This window comes from Paramormyrops kingsleyae, chromosome 14 (genome assembly GCF_048594095.1).
Source record: "Paramormyrops kingsleyae isolate MSU_618 chromosome 14, PKINGS_0.4, whole genome shotgun sequence".
Classification (NCBI taxonomy): domain Eukaryota; kingdom Metazoa; phylum Chordata; class Actinopteri; order Osteoglossiformes; family Mormyridae; genus Paramormyrops; species Paramormyrops kingsleyae.
This window is the reverse complement of record NC_132810.1, coordinates 16936871-16955481: the sequence shown is the minus strand read 5'-3', so window position 1 is coordinate 16955481 and position 18611 is coordinate 16936871. Positions and strand designations below refer to the sequence as shown.

The 18611-nt window shown below is 54.6% G+C and overlaps 1 protein-coding gene across 3 annotated transcripts in view; it reads right to left on the bottom strand.

Annotated features, from left to right (window-relative positions):
• The window catches only part of mdga1 (MAM domain containing glycosylphosphatidylinositol anchor 1), an 83357-nt gene that overhangs the window by 45935 nt on the left and 18811 nt on the right, over window positions 1-18611 (bottom strand). For all 3 annotated transcript variants that reach the window (XM_023793130.2, XM_023793121.2, XM_072698719.1), the window contains exons 3-4: window positions 18100-18239; window positions 9591-9765 (exon numbers count right to left, since the gene is read on the bottom strand). In XM_023793130.2, the coding sequence (XP_023648898.2) occupies window positions 9591-9765; window positions 18100-18239 (315 nt within the window). The remainder of the gene's footprint in view (window positions 1-9590; window positions 9766-18099; window positions 18240-18611) is intronic.

Genomic DNA, 18611 nt, shown 5'->3' with positions numbered 1-18611 from the left:
GGACGGTGTGGGGGGGGGGTGTGGAGCCGTCGAGGTGAGGGAGACGGACGGCACCTTGATCAACAGTTTAAGGTACCCCTGACAGACCTGGAACTGACCACACGAGACACTCAGAGCCACCGATTTACGTGAGCATGCTCACGCTAGGTTCAGAGTCCCTGCCGGGGGGGGAGGCAGACTTCCTGTAAGTCCTCATAAGCCACTCCAGCTGCCACTTTGGCCGCAGGAACCAAGCTGAGCTCCTGCTCTTCCAGGAGGTCAAACCTCAGAGGTGCTGGCCAGGGGCATCGATCCCACAGCTCACCGACCAGGACAAGACATGGAGCTGAAGGCTGCACCTGTTCGCTGCCTCTAGTGGTGGGAGGCTGTAAAATTGAGCTGAAGGCTCTTGCTTTGTTAGCTGGGGAGGCTCCACTGCATCCCTAGGCCAGCTGGCACATTAGGGTCCACCGTACACGGTGTGGCTACATATTCATGCACACGCACACGCAGGCAGACATGCACACGCGTGTGCCCCAGTCGGCAGCTGCCTTTAATTGCAGGCATAGACACTGAAACGCTGCTAACGACGTTCCCAGTTGAATCCCAGGAGTCCCATAAGCTCGCCGTTAGATGCCCTCTGTAGCAGCCCGGCTTATACACGGCTGGTCCGGAACCTTCTGGAACATTTCTTACCTGGGACCCCGCAAAGGCTGTAACACAGCCACATTTAATAATGCATGGAGCGTTCTCGTATGCTGGTGTGTGGCAGTATGGGGCCGCGCCGCCGCCTCAGCATCGCTTAAAGCTTCCCCTGCTTCTTTCTTCACCCCCCACCCCCCCAGCCACATGTGGGCCCCTGCCCTCAGTCCCTGGGTGCCCTGCGGGTTGCCGTGTTTAAAAAAAAAAATTTGTAGCTATCGATTAGCGCTGCGTTGCCAGGGAAAGCGCTGAGTAAGCCACTAGCCTGGGATGCCATTTGAAGCCCCCCCCCCACACACCTGTTTATTATCATTTTTCATTGGCTTATTTATTTATCCCCCCTGCCCCTGCATTTAATGATCCCAGGTTAACATCCAGCAGGGCAGGAGTTTATAATTCCCCCCCCACTCCGTCTCCACCCCCCGTCTCCCTCCTCCTCCTTCTCAGCTCCTTCCCAGGCACCAGGGCAGAGCTGAATTCCCCAGCAAAATGCATCCCCAGCAAAATGCATCCCCAGCAAAATGCATCCCCAGCAGATGCAGTGACAGCAGCCACTGCCCAGCCATGGCGCTAATGCCAACGGGCTGAAAAATCAGTGCCATTAGGAGCCGGCAGAAACGCATCAGCCATGCCGGGAGTCACGCGCACTAAGGGGGCGCCCTGCACTACGGAACATTCCGGGTCTCAGTCTACTCCCCATGTTGTCACGGCGCCCACAGAGCGAGATAAATCGTGTCCCCGGATGGCACCGATCACACCACACTTAAGATTCCTGACCTGGGACCACATTTTTCAGGGATGGTCGAACAATATCACGGGTCTGGGGAGGCTGGGCTATAGGACCCCCCCTTCCCCCCCCATCATCCCTATGTGATTTATGGTCTTCTGTAGTACAGAGAACGCAGTGTTCCCAAAGTGAAAAACAACCCAAACAGTGTAGGGGAACCAGTAGTCATTGATCTCCAAGCCCTTGAGGGCAACCCTACTGCCCCCCGAAGCCCCCTGCTGGCAATAGAATACATGTGCAGTTAAAGGCCCCCTGCTGGTCACAGCATGCGTGTGCAGGTCCCCAGGTGGCATCTGCAGCTCGTCTTTCTGGCGACCGTGTTGTGTGACTCACATGACCTGAAACGCGGCGTCTCCCCTCACGCGTCTGCTGCAGCCGTCCCCTGTGAGTCCAGAGAGGCGGAAAGGGGGCCGGTCCGTGGAGAGGAGCGGGGGGGGGGAGGACCCGCCACGCTTTGGGGAGCCAGCAGCCACGCTCTGACCGTGCTAGCAGATGGTGTCCGCCACCAAAACATCTGCTCTGCTCTCCAAAAAACCCAGCGGGGGCACCTATAACCCGGCACTGGCGAGGGGTGAGCAGAATGCGTACGTGTCCCAGCCAGCATCCCTGGGAGGGGCAGGAAGGAGCTTTTGGGCCACTCGTTCCCGGGAGGCCTTGTGGCAGGCAGCCGCCGATCCGGGCCCTGGAGCACAGAATGAGGCTCCTGGAGTGACGCAACGGCAGGGAGGGAGCTTGCGGGCGGCTAATTAGGACCCAGAATGACAGGAACTCATCTCTGTGCTCCTGAGTTTCTCTCTTTTCGCAGATCTGAGCTGATGACAGGGTCCGATCCGAGCTGGTCGCTGGTGGGGGGGCCCCTACGGCTCCGTTCCGAAAGGTCTCGCAGATCCTTCTTCCATCAGTGAACCTCAACAGGGTTTGAAGGCCATTCTTTCCCAAGTAATAAAGCTATTCATACAGTGTGGAGGAGCCAGGTCCTTGGCCCCCCGAAGCCCCCTGCTGGTGACAGAGTATATGTCCGGGTAAACTGGCCCTTCCCATTCCGCTGCATTTTTCCCCCCTAGTTAAACCAAAAGCTGGCACATTGGTGTGGGAAATGCCAGGCCAATCCGTCCATCCATCCATCCTCAGCCCACTAGGGGGCGCTGGCTCATCACCATGTGGGACACTCAGCTGTGTCAGCCTGTGGCCCTTCTCAGGGGCCAATGACGTTCGGCACTAACCTGCACGCCCAGCAAACTCGCTGCTTAGTAAGCTGCCATGCCCCCCCAATTCAGCACTTTTCCCCAAACACCACACTGGCGCGCAGTAACTAAGCACAGAGTCCTGGGCACATTCCTCGCTCTCCGGTGTGTGTGACCTTGACATTTCAAACCTTTGAACGGTGGCTCTTTGGTCACCGTAAACCGAACGGGAAAAATCGATCGACAACTTTCAGGTGCTGACCTTAAGCGTCACGAGTGGCTCTTCGCGAAGCAAAAAACGTCTGTACGATTAATGGGGGATTAATTACCACCCGCCATTATAAGATCTGCACTATTACTGCCCTAAAGAGGCAAGGATGAGGACTTCCAAAAGGTTTCTGGGAGATGCATTTAAACGAACACGTGCGGAGCCGACAATCAACCCCCCACGATGGAAAATCCAACAGGACTGTCCAGAATCGGACAGAATCATTACAGCAAGGTCGCCGTAGCAACAGAGAGATGCCTGTCAGCCCGGCGTAATCCGAGAGGCTGTACGATTGGGAGGATCCCTCGCTGACTTTGAGTGGGCGTTACCTGAGCCCATCGACTTTCTGATTCGGATCAAGTTGGGTCTGAACCGGCTGGCGGTTGAGGGGGGGTAATGACCCTTGGGGTGTCTGTTATACTTTCAGCCTACCTGCTAATCCATATACAGCAAACAAAGAATAAACTCAACCTGCTGTCGGATTACATCTGCCTCAAGACTCAGAGCCGTAAAGTTTATAAAGTTTATGGGTAAAATGAGACGGCAACACAAGCCTCAGCCAGAACCACATCCTGCGAGAAGGACACAGGAGCGTACGGACGGCATGCGTTTCCTGAAGCAAGAGGGCAGTGGAAAGTACGGGGGGGGGTCTGTGATTAGGCTGGCCAGCTAAACCTGGGGGGGTGGAAGGCGAGCAGGCAGCCAGGCAGATGTCTATCCTCCCCCCCCCACACAGCGACAGTCTCTAAAAAGCACAGAGGCTGTTTTTGATCAGTCTGCTCAGCAACGCCTGTCAGTGCAGGTGACCTGACAGGTCTGTATCGCGTTCCCCGAGTAATTATACAAGCACACAAAAGCGCGCCCAAGTAACCATGAGTGAGGGGTTGCTGTCCTGATCCTTGGGTCAGTAGGTAGCCAGGGAACTAGTTAAGGAGATAAACAGGCATAGTAAGCACTGCCAGCTCGGGTCACCCAGCCATGGTTAACGTTAATCCGTCCGGTAAATAAACAGGCCGGTGTTAAACGGCAGGCCGGACGCCATCCAACGTTCCACACGGCCACGGCCCGGGGGCCAAGAATAGGCGCAGCAGACGGCGGAGTCACGAGCCAAGGCCTGCGCTCCGGGCCGGAACTGCGCCACCGACGGGCTGCCCGCCCGAGCCGGGTAGAACATCTATGCGCGGTTCTGCCGATTAAAGGGCCGAAAACGTTCCTGGCTCCGATCCACATGGGTGTTCCTGACAGCAGCTCCACATCTGCAAGCTGGAAGTTTCGCCGGGACCGGCGGTTCAGCGGAAAAGAACAGGAATGTTCCCGGCTCAGCGGGGGGAGGAAGAATTAAAGGACTGCTTAGTATCTTGTGGCCCTTTCACCACAAAACACCGGACCTCAGTGTGACACAGGCGTGAAAACCATCAGCTCGAGGAGATCTTGCAGCGTTACGATAACCAGGTATCAAATGATCTGGGGGCTAAGACCCTCCCCACTGGCTGACATGTGACACTCCACCCCAGGATCTTGGTCCCTACTTTACTGGCGCAGTTCAGTTCCCAAGCTCTACAGTGGGATGAGCTTCCCAGCCTTTAATGATCAAGGACCAGCTCACATTGCACAGAAACATCACCGGCCGAGGGCGGGGTGGGGCTGAGGGCGGGGTCGAGGGTGGGGTGGGGCTGAAGGCGGGGCCGAGGGCGGGGCCGAGGGCGGGGTGGGGCTGAGGGCGGGGCCAGCAGCAGGGCCAGATTTAACCGCTTCCATTGTTTTTCAGATGTGATCAGGACGTAAAAACATCAGGGGCTGGGGTAAAAGGCAAGGCTTGAAAATAAATCTTTTGTTTCTGGGAATTCAACCCCACCGCAAACTGCCAGCACTGGCTCCCAGTGTACACAGCCTGTGAGTCACGTCCCGCCGATGGCTGATTAAAAATGAGTCCAGTGAAGTTGGCCACGTCGAGCTGCCATTGTTTGCATTGCTTTCTGGCCCCAACTCTAACACGCCCTAATTGACCCCCCACCCCCTTGCAGAAATGAGGCGTGTAGTATGGGAATCGCATTGCTGTTTTGCTCCAGTATGCAGACACCCCCCTCCCCCCCCCCCCCCTTTGCGGTCCGGTGAGTCTCGTGGCGCCGTCCTAAGCCCGGCGAGGTGCTTAATCACCGTGTTTGCTTGTTTGCATTTGTATAAATCAGCCTGACATTTCCGGACAAGGGGTCCGTTTATCACGCTCACAATCGGGCGCCCCGGCAGGGGGGCACCTAATCACTGGAGCGGGACATGGCTCATAAGGGAGTTTCCACAGCTTTGGGGGGGGGGCTGTAGGCAGTGAGACACACGGACCAGCAGAAAGGTCACTGCAGACGGTACTCAACTTATATGTTCAACAGCGCCCCCTAGGAGCAGCATGTGGAAGGGGGGTCAGGCTTTTTCTCTTTTCTCCAGCTAAACATAATGATCCGTACCAAAGCTCGCATCTGTGGAGGGGGGGGGGGGGGCTTTGTTATTAGCATGCGACTGGCATTCTGCTCATCAGGGGTCCTGCGTCATCGGGGTGCACACAGGGCCTTTTGTTTGGGGGGGAGGGGGGGCGAGAGCACACTAGGAGAAGGGGTCCTTTAGGGGAAGGGGTCCCACAGGGGGAAGGTGTCCTTTAGGGGAAGGGGTCCTACATAACGGTCCCACAGGAAGAAGGGGTCCTTTAGGGGAAGGGGACCTTTAGGGGTCCCACAGGAAGAAGGTGTCCTTTAGGGGAAGGGGGCCTTTAGGGGTCCCACAGGAAGAAGGGGGCCTTTAGGGGTCCCACATGAAGAAGGGGTTGTTTAGGGGTCCCAACGGGGGAAAGTGGTTTTATTGTTGATAATTACGGTTAGCTTCTTTATTCACAGTCTGTCATTATTTTTCATGATTTTTACTGACCATTTTACCTGGTTTTGTAAAGGAGACCAGCGGAGGATGAAAGGCCCCTGGACAGTGTCACACTCACCCTCGCCCACTGAGACAGGACTCTGCCTTCCAGACTTCGACCTTTCATCCACTCCCGCAGCCACTTGGCCCGAGGGTACAACAGCAGGATCCTGCCAGGACTAGCTTTAAATACCGACCACCTCGCATCTATCATTCAGCTCAGACCCTCCCCTCTGCTGAAGGTGAACGGTAGGCGAGTCCAGAGGTCATGTGACCGTGTGACTGAGAATCCCAGGGTGCGAAGCGGCTCAAAATCGAACTTTGAAATGAAAGTCAAAGTCGTCTGCTGGAAGACACTGGAACTGAAACGTCGAATTAAGTTGCTACTAGATCCTGGCTTTAGAATCATCAGAGGAAAGGATAAATGAGGCGATTATCCCAGCTGAAGATGACAGAAAAGCCGATTCCTCATTCAGGAGTAATCTGGCCCTGCCTCTTAACCACAACGCCACCTGCAGCCAGATACACCGCATTACAACTGCTAACCACTAATGCGCGCCGGCATTTAATCACAGAGCGTGAAATGTAGAATTCAAAGAGGGGCCCAGCCGGGGCGGTGGGGAAAATCAGGCATTTATCATCATTTATCTTCACAGAAATGTAACATGTGCCTTTTAGCTCTTACTGTGTTTTCCAGAAAGGAGAAAACAGGCCAGATGCTAAACCACTTCTGAGTCCGGGAACCATTTCATCTCTAACACAGAAATGAGTTAAATTCACTGGACACAACTGTGCAAAACCACCATCCTTTTCACGCTTTCTGTTGGCACACAATCCTTCTTGTTAATAAGCACCTGTGCAGCCTGAGCACCAAGGGCGTGCAAACGCTCACTGCCAAATCCTAACAAATTAAAACTGCCCACACTTTCTGCCTAGTTTAAAAACCTGAACTTCATATTAATGGACAGGGAAGTCCCCTATTTCACTGACACACAGCCAGAAATAGTCAACGCTATTAATAAATGCTTTGCTAAAATCCAAATTGTGGAATGACTAATAATTTGAGACCTGCTTCAAGGATTAGAATAATAATTGGATTTCATTTCACAATTCGCTGCCGTTCTTCACGAGCGCGTCCTCATCATGGTGACTAATATGTATTTTATCATAAGAAAATAATTTCCCACAAATGTACCCTATCAATAAAGATGAATTTGCAGTAATTTTGTTTAAATGGGCGTCTCGATTTTTTTTTTTAGTTGTTCATTTGTTCGTTGAGTTTTTGCTTCAGGATTTAAGGCGATGGAACACTGAGGCTTTTACCCTGTTCTCCTGCCTTACGGTATGGTACACCACAGGGTTTTCAGCCGTGACCTGCATGAAGAAGTGCATCTTTTCAGTCACACGAGGGTTCTCATGGGGCCCTGTTGCCATGCCTTTGAGCTCACTTCCTGTGTTTAGTCTGTTTCCTGTGTTCCACCCACCTCATGTGCTCCGCCCACTTCCGGTCCCCACCCTCTTACAATGCTCCACCCACTTCTGGTCCCCACCCTCTTACAATGCTCCACCCACTTCATGTGCTTCGCCCACTTCTGGTCCCCACCCTCTTCCAATGCTCCGCCCACTTCTGGTCCCCACCCTCTTCCAATGCTCCACCCACTTCATGTGCTCCGCCCACTTCTGGTCCCTGCCTTCTTCCAGTGCTCCACCCACTTCCTGTGCGTTGCTGGCTACGGGGTCGGCGCAGAGCATTAGGTCTCTGAACCAAGTCCATCCTGACTGTAGAGGTGCTGTTCCACCATGCCCAGCAGTTCCCCACTGTCCCCCCCAGGGGTCAACTGTCCACTTGGGTCCACCCGGGGGTGGGGGTGTGGGTGGAGGGTTGGGGCAGGGTGTATGGGAAAGGTGCAAAATCGGTGTGAAGCATTGACTACTAATCTACCATCCATGCATGTTTATATCACGGTCCTATTGGCACTTTTAACCCCCCTGTAGGAAGACAGAACCCCTCTTCCCCCGGTCTGGGTACGAAATGTGTGCAAAAACACTGGGCCGAGAGCCACCTATGCTGTATGTGCTATCGGATTGGGTTCACGCGACAACCCCCTGCCTCACCACAATCACTGAGACTCGCCGTGCCCCCCGATCCCCCCTCCTCCGGTTTCCATGCAAACAAACATTAGCCCCGCCTGACCATCACTGAGGCTTAACATGTGGAGCTTATTTAATAAGTCAAACAAGGGGAATAAATTAACCATACAAAAGAGGTCTTTGTTTCAGAAAGACCATTTCAAATTACAGACGCTAAATAGCTTATTCATCTACATGCCTCCTCATTAGGGGAAACAGAATTCCACCCCCCCCCCCCCCCCATCAACACCCTATTTTTCCCGCTTTTGGCCACACAGTAACGGGTCGGCGTCAAGAAAGGTTTTGTTCAGCCTACAAAGCCAGCCTGTTTCTTTCAGAAGCCTCACAAAGCCGACGGGTACCCCTCTCCACAGCGCTGTGCGGGGGGGGGCGGCTCTAATTACTCCAGCGCCGAAGTTGACCAGGGAGCACGCTCGGAGCGAGCGGCGGAGAAAATTGAACAAGCCGTTCCCGTCAGTATCGTTTAGGCTCAAGCGGCGTCTTGCTTGTCCACTACACGGTTTCTGGGCTGGGGGAGCCTGGTTTGGATACAGCACCCCCCCCCCCACCCCCGCTAAACCAGAGCCACCAGGTGTGGCAGCCCTGCCTCCTCCTCCCGTGCAGTGTCGGCAGAACATTCCGGGTGGACCTGCCCCCCCCCCCCCTAATTATCGCCCAAAGTGACTTTCAGGCGGGGCGTCACGCTTGCTGTTATCTTACCCTCCCACGCGGTTCTCGGGGTTCGATACTGCGGTCAGGAGGACACTGGCTCAGCCGGGGGGGTGGATCCCAGGGACAGACATGGCGTGGGGGGAGGCCGCTCTGTACCCCAGGCTGTCCAGCTATATTTCAGTGCCCCCCATTCACCACAGTTGCCTGTCCCTGTCCTTTACAAAACTGAAGTGATTAGCACTGACGATGTGTGCCCCTCCCCAGCTAAAAGCACTGCCGCTGGCCAGGACGCTGCTTAGTCACATTCAATGCACGCGGTGTGGGGGGGGGGGTGTTTGGCTTTAAAAACCCAGTTCACACCCTCTCCAAACAAAGGTGGTGTTTAATCTCTCAGTACCCGGGCAATACGAGGTTTGCATCTGCCTACGTCTCAACGGAACACCCCCGGGGCCCTTTGCTGGGGCCCCGTATCGACAGGAGGGCCCCCGCTCTGTGTCACCGCCCTGGGTAGGCTAAAGGCTAATCTCTCTTTTGTCTCTGTGCCACAGAAGCAAGGTAGATGACTGTGCCAAGGGCAGCTCATTAACAGCTACATGTTTGCAGAGTGATGAAGCCTGGAGTGTTTATGCTGTGGGGGGTGGGGGTGGGGGGGGTGGCAGCTGAGACCCCAGAGGCCTGGCCCCCAGCTCCCTGGGACAGTGGGGCAGTGGGACAATGGTGATGGACAGCACACAGGGCCACCCAGGTCTGCCCTCCCGCTTCCGATCCACCCACTTCCTGGCCCGTCCTCCCCAGGAGTATCCGTCAGCCCCCCACCCACGCCCGGTATCCCGGAGGACCTTGAGAGAACATAGATCCTGAAACACCAGGGGCGCAGATACTCCTGGGAAGTACGTGGTCTCCTGTCATTTTCACAGAACATTCCGGAATGTCGGGAAGTGGGGGGGGCGGTGGGAGTGCGACTTACACTGTACATCTACGCGGATGGACTTGATGGCAGCCACACCGACCCCGTTCTCGGCCTTGCAGTAATATCGTCCGCCCTGCACCCTCTGGATCCGCTGGATACGCAGCGTCTCGTTGAAGATGGACGTCTCCTGGAACTTGTCCGAGGCGCTGCCTGCTGTCTTGGTCCATCGTACCTGTGGGGGGGGGGGGGCAGAATATGCCGTTGGATACCTGTGATACCGTCGAGCACCCGCGGGAGGCGCTGTCTGAACACGCAAGGGCCCGACGGCAGGGTCGAGACATTAACGCTGGATGTCGGGATCCTTCGTGGCGCGGCTGCGGCTGCGGCTGATTGGCCGGGAATAGAGTTAGCATCTAGGCACCGGCGTTAATGAAGACTCGTTAGCCTGTCAGAAGTGAAGCCCTGGAAGTGATGAAGTGCGCTTCATTAAGGTAAGGTCAGTGCTAATAAAGGCGGGCTTCGCTATCCGTGCTGGCCAGCGTGGGGGCGGGAGGGGGGGCGGGAGGGAGAGGGCTGCATTCTCCAGGATTATTGGATTACCTGGTTTGTGTAACTGGTGCCTGATTCAGTCGAGTTTGTTTGCTGCCGGATTTAGGACCAGCTGCCTCGCATCGATCCGCCCAGGCGGGGGTGGGGGGGGGGGTGGGGGAATTAAGTGCTGCTTGTCAATTGCTCCTGACTCCCTCCTGAGAGGACCGAGAATGGGGGGGCATAGAGAGGACCCTTGGGCTGACGTGGCAGGCACTGTGGTGCTATGGGACCGGAGTTTAGGGGAGGACGAACACCAGGGCAGGACAAAAATGGCCTCCTGTCATTTAGACCAGCACTCAGTTGCCACTGAGCTCAGCCATAACTGGTACGCTGCTGGTTTGAATCCCCAGACTGCCGCTACACCCAACTCAGCCGTGACGCATATGCTGCTGGTTTGAATCCCGGGGTTGCCGTTACATCCAGTACAGCTGTGACCGGTACACTGCTGGTTTAATTCCCGCGGCTGTTGCTTGTCTGGTACCAGATTCATACGCTGCTGCTTCCTGTAATTAAAACGAACTGCTTCGGTGAATATGCAGTATGCACGAGCAGTGTCCTGCTGGTGCAGCTCCAGAAGTGGGTGGTTTCCATGACAACGTCAATAACAGAAATTAGTAAATGAAAACATCTGGAAAACAGCTAAATGAAAACATCTGGTTCTGTCACCGCACTGGGTTTCGAATCCGAATAACACGGCCAGGGAGAACCTAGCAGCCCTCATAAAGTCTCCACGAAAGAAGCAGTGATTTCACTGCCTCAGTGAGGAGTATTACTAACTCACACCTCTGTGGTTGGGGGTTTGAGTCCCACCTCTGCTCTGTGATGTTGAGGATAGAATTAGCAGGTGTCCTCCTGTGTGTGTGGATTACACCGAGAGAACCAAATGTCCCCCACAATAAAAACCTGATATTTTGACATTGTGGGGACCATTTTTCAGGTCCCCACAAAGAGCTGTGAATGCAATCAAAAAACGAAAAATGCCAAAAGTCTTGTATTTTGCTTGGTTACTTATGGTTAAGGTTAGGGCTAGGTAGGATTTAAGGTTGTCATTGCAGAGATAGAAGTGAATGGAGAGTCCCCACTAAACACGGAATACACATGCTGAGTGGGACTGAGCTCAAGCAGCAGACACAATATCCATTTCTCCCGATCGCATTGGGGCAGACCTGGACATCGACTGAGAACCTTTCGGCAGCCTGAGTCTCAGAGCTAGCGAGCAGAAACCCGCACAGAAACCTGCACAAACCTCCCGCTCTCAGCAGCGAGAAGGCAGAATCGGGGTGGGGGGGCTGGGGTGTCCTTCCACAGCTGCAGTGCCGTCATTAACTCCTTCATGGCCCGCGGGCCCGTTCTGGGAACGGCTCACCCCAACACCCCAGCTTTCTCCGCCATGGACAGGACTGCGGCGAGCGGCTGGGATGGATTTATGCGCCGCTAATTAATAATTGATGATTTGCTGCATATTTACTCACAGAAACACCTACTCCCTGTCCGCGGATCCCGGAGAAAGACGCCCTGTCACTCACACACACGCACACATGTGTGCCGCTAATCACCCATTCGCTCATGCATATATTCTATCGCTGCATATTTCATCACATTAATACTTTATTTACTAGCGCATGTTTGGCCCCGCAATTCAGGCCACGATCACATTCGTTACGGGATTCGGGGGGGACGAGCCATAACGGGCCCCACTCTGATGCCTGCTATTACGTCGTCCTGCTCCTAGGCATCCCTGGGATGCATGCCGTCGCCACGGTTACCTCAGCCGAGTTCCTGCCATGATGCCTGGGGTCAGACAGTCGGAGGTGGAATGAGGTGAGGATGTGGGCGAGACTAGGGGGGGGACAGCAAGGCAAGCGGTCGGGGCAGTGGGGGCTCCGTCCAGCGGCATTCAGGTGCTCACCCCTGGGGACAGGAGGTGAGGTCCCCTTCAGCTGAGGCCACGCCCCCAGCAAACCGCCGCTCATGCAAATCACGGAAAATATGGAATCACATGGTGCGGAATCCAGAGAAACACCATAAAGAGTGGCGTCCGTTACAGACACACCAAAACGCACTCTCTGATCTATTTATCTGTACAAATATGACTATATCACACATACAGTGTTTTATGTGTCAAAACAACAACGATGGAGGAATGTGGGGGAGAGACAGTCTCCCCCAGCTGGGAGTCCAATCGCAGGCGATGGGTCCCGGACGGCTGCATCGCCGCGTGTCATGTGCACACGCTGCCACGTGACCTGAAGACGCCCTCAGCGTGTCATTATTTCACCACCCCTGTGGCAGGGGTCTGGGTGGGGGCGGGGTATTTTTAAAGCATTCCCCATTTTCGGTTGTTTTTTAATCCCCTTCTGAGAATATGTGGCAACGTGCTGGAAACCCGCTATAAGGTGTAAGATCATGGCACTCAGTCTCTCTCCAACTATCTATCTATCTATCTCAGACTTCTTTATCCTACATGAGATAATGAGACTGAAGGTTGCATCTATGAGACATTAAACGATTTAATTTTTATTTTTTTTGCAAATCTCCTACATCAGTGATAAGATCTCATGCTCTCAGCGGCAGTGGTGCCACACCATCATGGTAGCGGCACCCAGTGCGTCTCCGTGGCGATTCCTGCCCGGCGTTTCAGGCCGGACTGCGCCTTTGGCAGCTGGCAAATCGCACCAACCGGTGAGAAGAGAATCAGGAGCGGGGAGCCTCGGGGTTTTCCGGTGAATCACCGACGGGGGTTCGAGGCCTTGCGTGTATGATGGAGGGCGGCGGGGGGGGGGGGGGGTTCTCCATGTAGATCATCATCCCTGACCGTCATCCTGAGCGAAGCTAGAATGAACTCACTGCAGCAATAACCATTTTCATTAACAGTCTGTGGAAAAAGTATCACCCCAGAATTACAGTGAAGGAGACAGACATTAAGTTAGTAATGGCCACCCCCCAGGCTCTGAGCTGATGTGATTTATAAGAGCAGTTACAGGGAGGAGCAGCTGACCGATGGGGGGGGGGGGGGGGGGGGGGTCCAGACACACCACCAGCTTAAGGTCTAAGGTAACAGAGTCTGTATCTCAGTCAGGGAAGCCAGAGGTGCTCCAAGACCCCCCACCCCCCCCACACCCCCCACCCCGTGTTGCGTCCAGGTGAAGGACTCTCTGCGATGTTTTCCGGAATCTACAGGTAAATTTTTCACCGTTGCGAAAGACTCGACTGACCGCAGTTATGCCGTAACCAGCCCGCTTGGGGCTCAAGTCCGATAAGGAAAGGGGACTGAGGGTGATGTCAGCGGCGAGCTGGACCCCCCAGGAAGACGGGCTGTGTTTACGCTGCCGGCTTAGCCTGCAGGCTAACGGGCCTTTTAGCTGCACTGTAGCTAATCCGATTGACGTTACTCCTGTACAATATGATGTGATTGTATACCGAGTGCCGACCACTTGACCATTTCAGACTTTTTATAGTAACAGGCCGGGAAAATTAGGTGTTTCATGTAGAGGCGGCACAGAGGAATTTTCTAGTCGCTCTTACAGGGGGATCAGCTGTGTTGCCACGGCAGCAGGCCAGCAAGGGCAGGCCGGGAGATGGGCGGCAGCCTGGACCAGCTTTACGCTGCCCCCACCCTCTCAGCTCCCCCCGCTTCTCCGCTCACATCTAAAAAAAAAACCCTCCCTCCCTGCTTCCTCACCTCACTCTGTACAAAGATAGATAAATAAATAAATAGAAAAATCAAAAAAGCTTTGTGACTCGCTAGCAAGAGTCCCAAGCAGCGGGGAGCAGGCCGTGGCCAGGGAGGGGGGCCAGCCGGTCTGTTTTGGGTGGATGTGTCCCAGCGGATGCCTGGCTGACGATCTGGCTTTTACGGTGCCCCCCCCCAGTGCAGTGAGGTGGCTCACTGTCATTTTAATTCTCCCTCACATATGCTCACCTTCCTCAGCCATTGCCCCCCCCATCTGAAACATTAGGTGGCTTTATCTCTGCAATTTTACAGGTCACCGCACCCCCGCCTCCCCCCCCCCCCCCACAAATTCAGGTTTTTATTAATCTCACACAGGCTCAGCAGATCTCCATCCCTCATCCTAGGCTTCAGACTCCCCCCCCCACCCCGCTTCTGTGAGGGGTCACACGCTGACCTTGTTTACATCTCGGCCCAGAGCTGTCCTCACTTCTCCGAGATCATGCTCGCCATCCGATCCAGCCCCTCCACCCCAGGTCCATCGATTCACATACACTCACCCCTCAAGGATGGTAACCGGACCTCCCCCCCCTCCCCATTACCAATGACACCGATATCACCTCAACACCCCTGACTTTCTTCCCTGTACCATCCAAACAAGCCAGGCCTCAAGGTTAAATCGACCGGAGCCATGAATTAGTAATGGGGGGCCGGGAGATCGCTTTCTGAAAAGCCATTTAGTGTCGTATTGTGTTACTGAGGGTCCAAGCGGCAGACGGCAGCAATCTGGCAGTGCAGCTATCGGACAGCGTGATTCAGCGCATTCCGGCTGCGGCTGCCCCTTCTGCGCAATGCCAGCGCACCCCTCACCCTGACTTCAACCACTCTACTTTCTGCACTCGCCCCCCCCCCCCCCCCCCCTTCAGCGGTCGTGCGATGGTTCACGGTCACGTCGGTAGGTCACCGGGTGCTGGCGGACAGAGAGCGTTCCCGTCTCTCTGACGTTCCGGGCCCCCGAAGTTTATTTCCGTGACGGGAGTAAACACAGCCATGCGATCGAAGGCAGCCGGATTCCCGCCGGTTACCCGCAGCTGCCGTCCACCGCAGTCCCCTCCAGAGCCTCCGCATGGCGCTACGGAGCCACTTTGGACAAAGGAATGTGTTACATGGCCGGTTTAGGCTCAAACATCATTCTGCAGAAGTAAGATAATAAGTAGCTGGCGGTTTGGACTGAGGGGCGGGGGGGTGTGGGGGGGCGGACTGGAAATCACGTGACTGCCCACGCTATTGGAGAGGGGGCATCATCCCACAATGAATCTTGTAAATGCTGCAGGTTTAACTGGAGCTATTCATTTAACCAGATATCCCATCTGTGGCTCAGGAATGGTCAGGAATTTAATGGACACCAAAAAACCCCTGGAAGAGACACTAGAACACGGTGAAATACTGGAACATTCCGGAGCATTCTCTCTTAGTCTGTTTCCCATCGCCCCCACCACGGTTACGACCCCACACACTGGGTGAATTAAACTGCTTTTGACTTGATATACGAGTTTTGCACTTTGTCCCAGAATGGGGAAAAAAAGCAATGATTCGATTCTGCTCTCTTCTGTATGGATTACTGCGGAGACCCGTTTCAATCCAATCTGCTAGAGCCAAGGTAAACAATCACTCTTGATAAAGGACTGCATAAATCCTCAATCAGCCTCATTCTCTGTAAAGCACCTTTGATTATGGAGGCTCACACCACCGAATTGGATCCTCCTGAAGAATGGGGCAAGGGATAAGCATCACGGTGTCGCGACAAGGCCGTCCGGTGCGCGGGTCATGCCGACCTCCAGAGGGCACCGCATCCCGCTCGTTACGCAGCATGCTTAATTAACCCAGGTGAGAAGTGACAGAGCGGATGGGTCCAACTGGATTATAGAGTAGCCGTACAGAGAGGTGATGGTAAACAGTATCTGGAAGCTGGGCTATGCTTGCAGTGTGCAGCTAGGGGGCGCCCACTGCGTGGCGTCAACCCGCACATGTGTCTGCACATCTGTCAGCACGTCTCACCATCCTTCCAGAAACCACAGGAGATCGATGGGAAAGGTGCAGCGCTGCGATCGGACGGGTCCGGGGGGACTGAGGTATTAATCAGAGACCCGCTTTCTTGGACGGCTGCATAGCAACACTGCAGGTCCAGGGGGTGGGGGGGGGGGTCAGGTGGTAACATAGTATCCCCACTGGGACGCAGCAAGAGCACTGCAGAAACCTGACATCATCGCCCCACCCACTGCGACAGTGCAAGTAGCCACGTCGACTACGTGACGTGTCCGGCGGGCCGCTGAAGACCACCGCGGGTGGGTTTAATCCTCCTTGAACCCCAGGCCAAACTGCCACATCGCCAAGGGCATCAAGGTACCTCCTGCGCTCTCAGAACTGCAGGCAAGCTATATGTCTAGCATGCAATGACCGAAGGGAACCACTGGGGGGCGCCATTCAGATGGAGAGTGTTCAAACACATCAGAGCTGGGTACAGAACTATAGAACAGACCACAGGTCTGTCCCAGACACAGTAGAGATATATGTGTGTGTGTGGGGGGGGGGGGGGTTGGAGTAGTCTGAATGCTGAAGTCGAGTGATGGGGGAGGGGGGCAGGGGGCAGGTGCTCTGCCAGGCTCCCATGACAACACTTCTTCAAGCAGTGCCAACTCAAGGAGAATCTGAATGGGAGGGGGGGTTCGGTCACCATGGCGCCCTGTTACCCTGTCCTGTTCACCACCCCCCCCCCCCCCAGCCAAATCCCAGGCATCACATTCCTCAGCCTCGACAATGATCCCCAAAAGCCTCCAGCGAGCAGAAACACAGACATGCGACATGCATGGTTGCGCACACAGCGTACACACGCTCACGCTCACGCTCACGCACCCACGGGGTGACACAGCGAGCCCCGTCCAGCCGACATCATTTACCCGCCGCCTGTGAGTGAGAAAGAAGGCGGCTTTAGCTGCTCGTGTCCCCACACCTGTCCTATGAATACATTCATGAAGGATTAAAGGTGAAGCCAGAGCTGCTACGAGAGGGTCACCCGCACAATGAGTGAGCATTTCCTCCACAGACAGGGGCTGTTACCTCTCCAAACCTCCCTAAAGAGCGTGCACTACAGAGTGTATGCAGTGTATATAGTGTGCACACTACAGAGTACCAAGTACAGTGTAAATGCTATGGTGCGCATGCTATAGAGTATAAGGTACAGTGTATATGTTACAGAGTGTATGCTACAGTGTGCACACTACAGAGTATAAAGTTCAGTGCATATGCTATTGTGTGCACACTGCAGAATATACACTTCCTGTCCGCTGTCCCAATGACCCCCCCCCCCACCACCAATGACCCAACACCCCCACCCTCTACTCTTGCCGTCACATTGAGCGCATCAGTGAGATAGTCCTGACACGAGCAGCATTTAATACCTGAAATAATGCAGCATGCTCATAGAAAAGGGCGCCACCTGCAGGTGGGGGCAGGGTTTCACCTCAAATACAAATTTTATGTTCCACGGCACTTTTCTTTATTCCCATTCTTTAATACGAAGTTGTCCTTCCCCATTGCTGCCTGGATTTCCCTTACCATCACTGGCGTGCGCCCATCGCACTGTATCAGTGATTTAGCCATGCCAGATAACCTAACTGCACTTCTGGATCATAGGTGGAAACTGACATGGCTGGGAAACAGGGTGTGACGCCCAACCCTGCAGGCCTGCAGCGACCGCGTTATTCCCAAACCAAGGCGCCACCCCAAGGTAAAGGTTTAAAGCAAAAAAGAGCCAGCACTGGTTTAGAAAACATGCCCTTTTAACCTCCCACGCAGAGTAACTCTACTCTCTGGATGCAGAGCCAGTCCAGGAGAAAGTGGCATGTTAGTGTGAGTCTCATTAAACCTCTCCGACGGAGCTGGAAAGGTGTGAGAACGCCACACAGCAGCAACGTCAATTGGAATAGGGTCAGAAACATAATTAAAAACCAGCTTAACGCCATGTAAAGTTATTCAGGAAGAATTGGGGTTTAAACAAGCCGTGCAATGTCACGTAGGGCGTGAAGCTTGAGCCCCTCGCCTTCTCGCACGCCCCCCCCCCCGGGTCTCCGTGACAGCGAGACGCCGACAAGATCCTCACCTCCGGTTTCCATAGCGATAATGGCTTGGAAGTATCCCGTGGCACCGCCGGCTGCTCGCCCTGCAGTAGGGGGCGCTGTGCGTACCTGTCAGGACCTCCTCTGCCCCTGCCCCATGGCCCTCAGCGGGATGGCCCCGGGGACATACCTGTGGCTTGGGGTGGCCCTTCACCAGGCACTGCAGCACCAGGGTGTCACCCTCGCGGATGGTGTAGATCCTGTCGTTGATGTTGTCCTCCTTCACCAAGCAGGCCTGCCCTGAGTGGACGATCTGAGCGTTGGAGGGGGCTGGGGTGAGGAGAAGGGGGAACACTCCATTAAGCTTAAAGATAAGTCAGGCTAGTACCTCTATTGCAGACACTCTCGTACGATTAAATTAACAGAATTTACATTTTCAATTTAACCGTTTATGCGGGAGGCGGCTGGCAGAGGTAAATAAGGATATGGAAGAGGCAGTGAGGGAGTTCCCTGGTCAGCAGAGAGCTGCAGCTTTCACGTTCTCACATCCTGTCTGTGCGACAATGTACATTTACCTGCACGTAGAAAATTCAACTGTCAACGGCAAATCTAAGCTCAGTGGAAGTGCATCTGCTGAGAGCCAGTCCAGCAAATCCAGCAAGGAGAATCTACAGACCGTCTCTGCCGACGGATGGGCGTCTG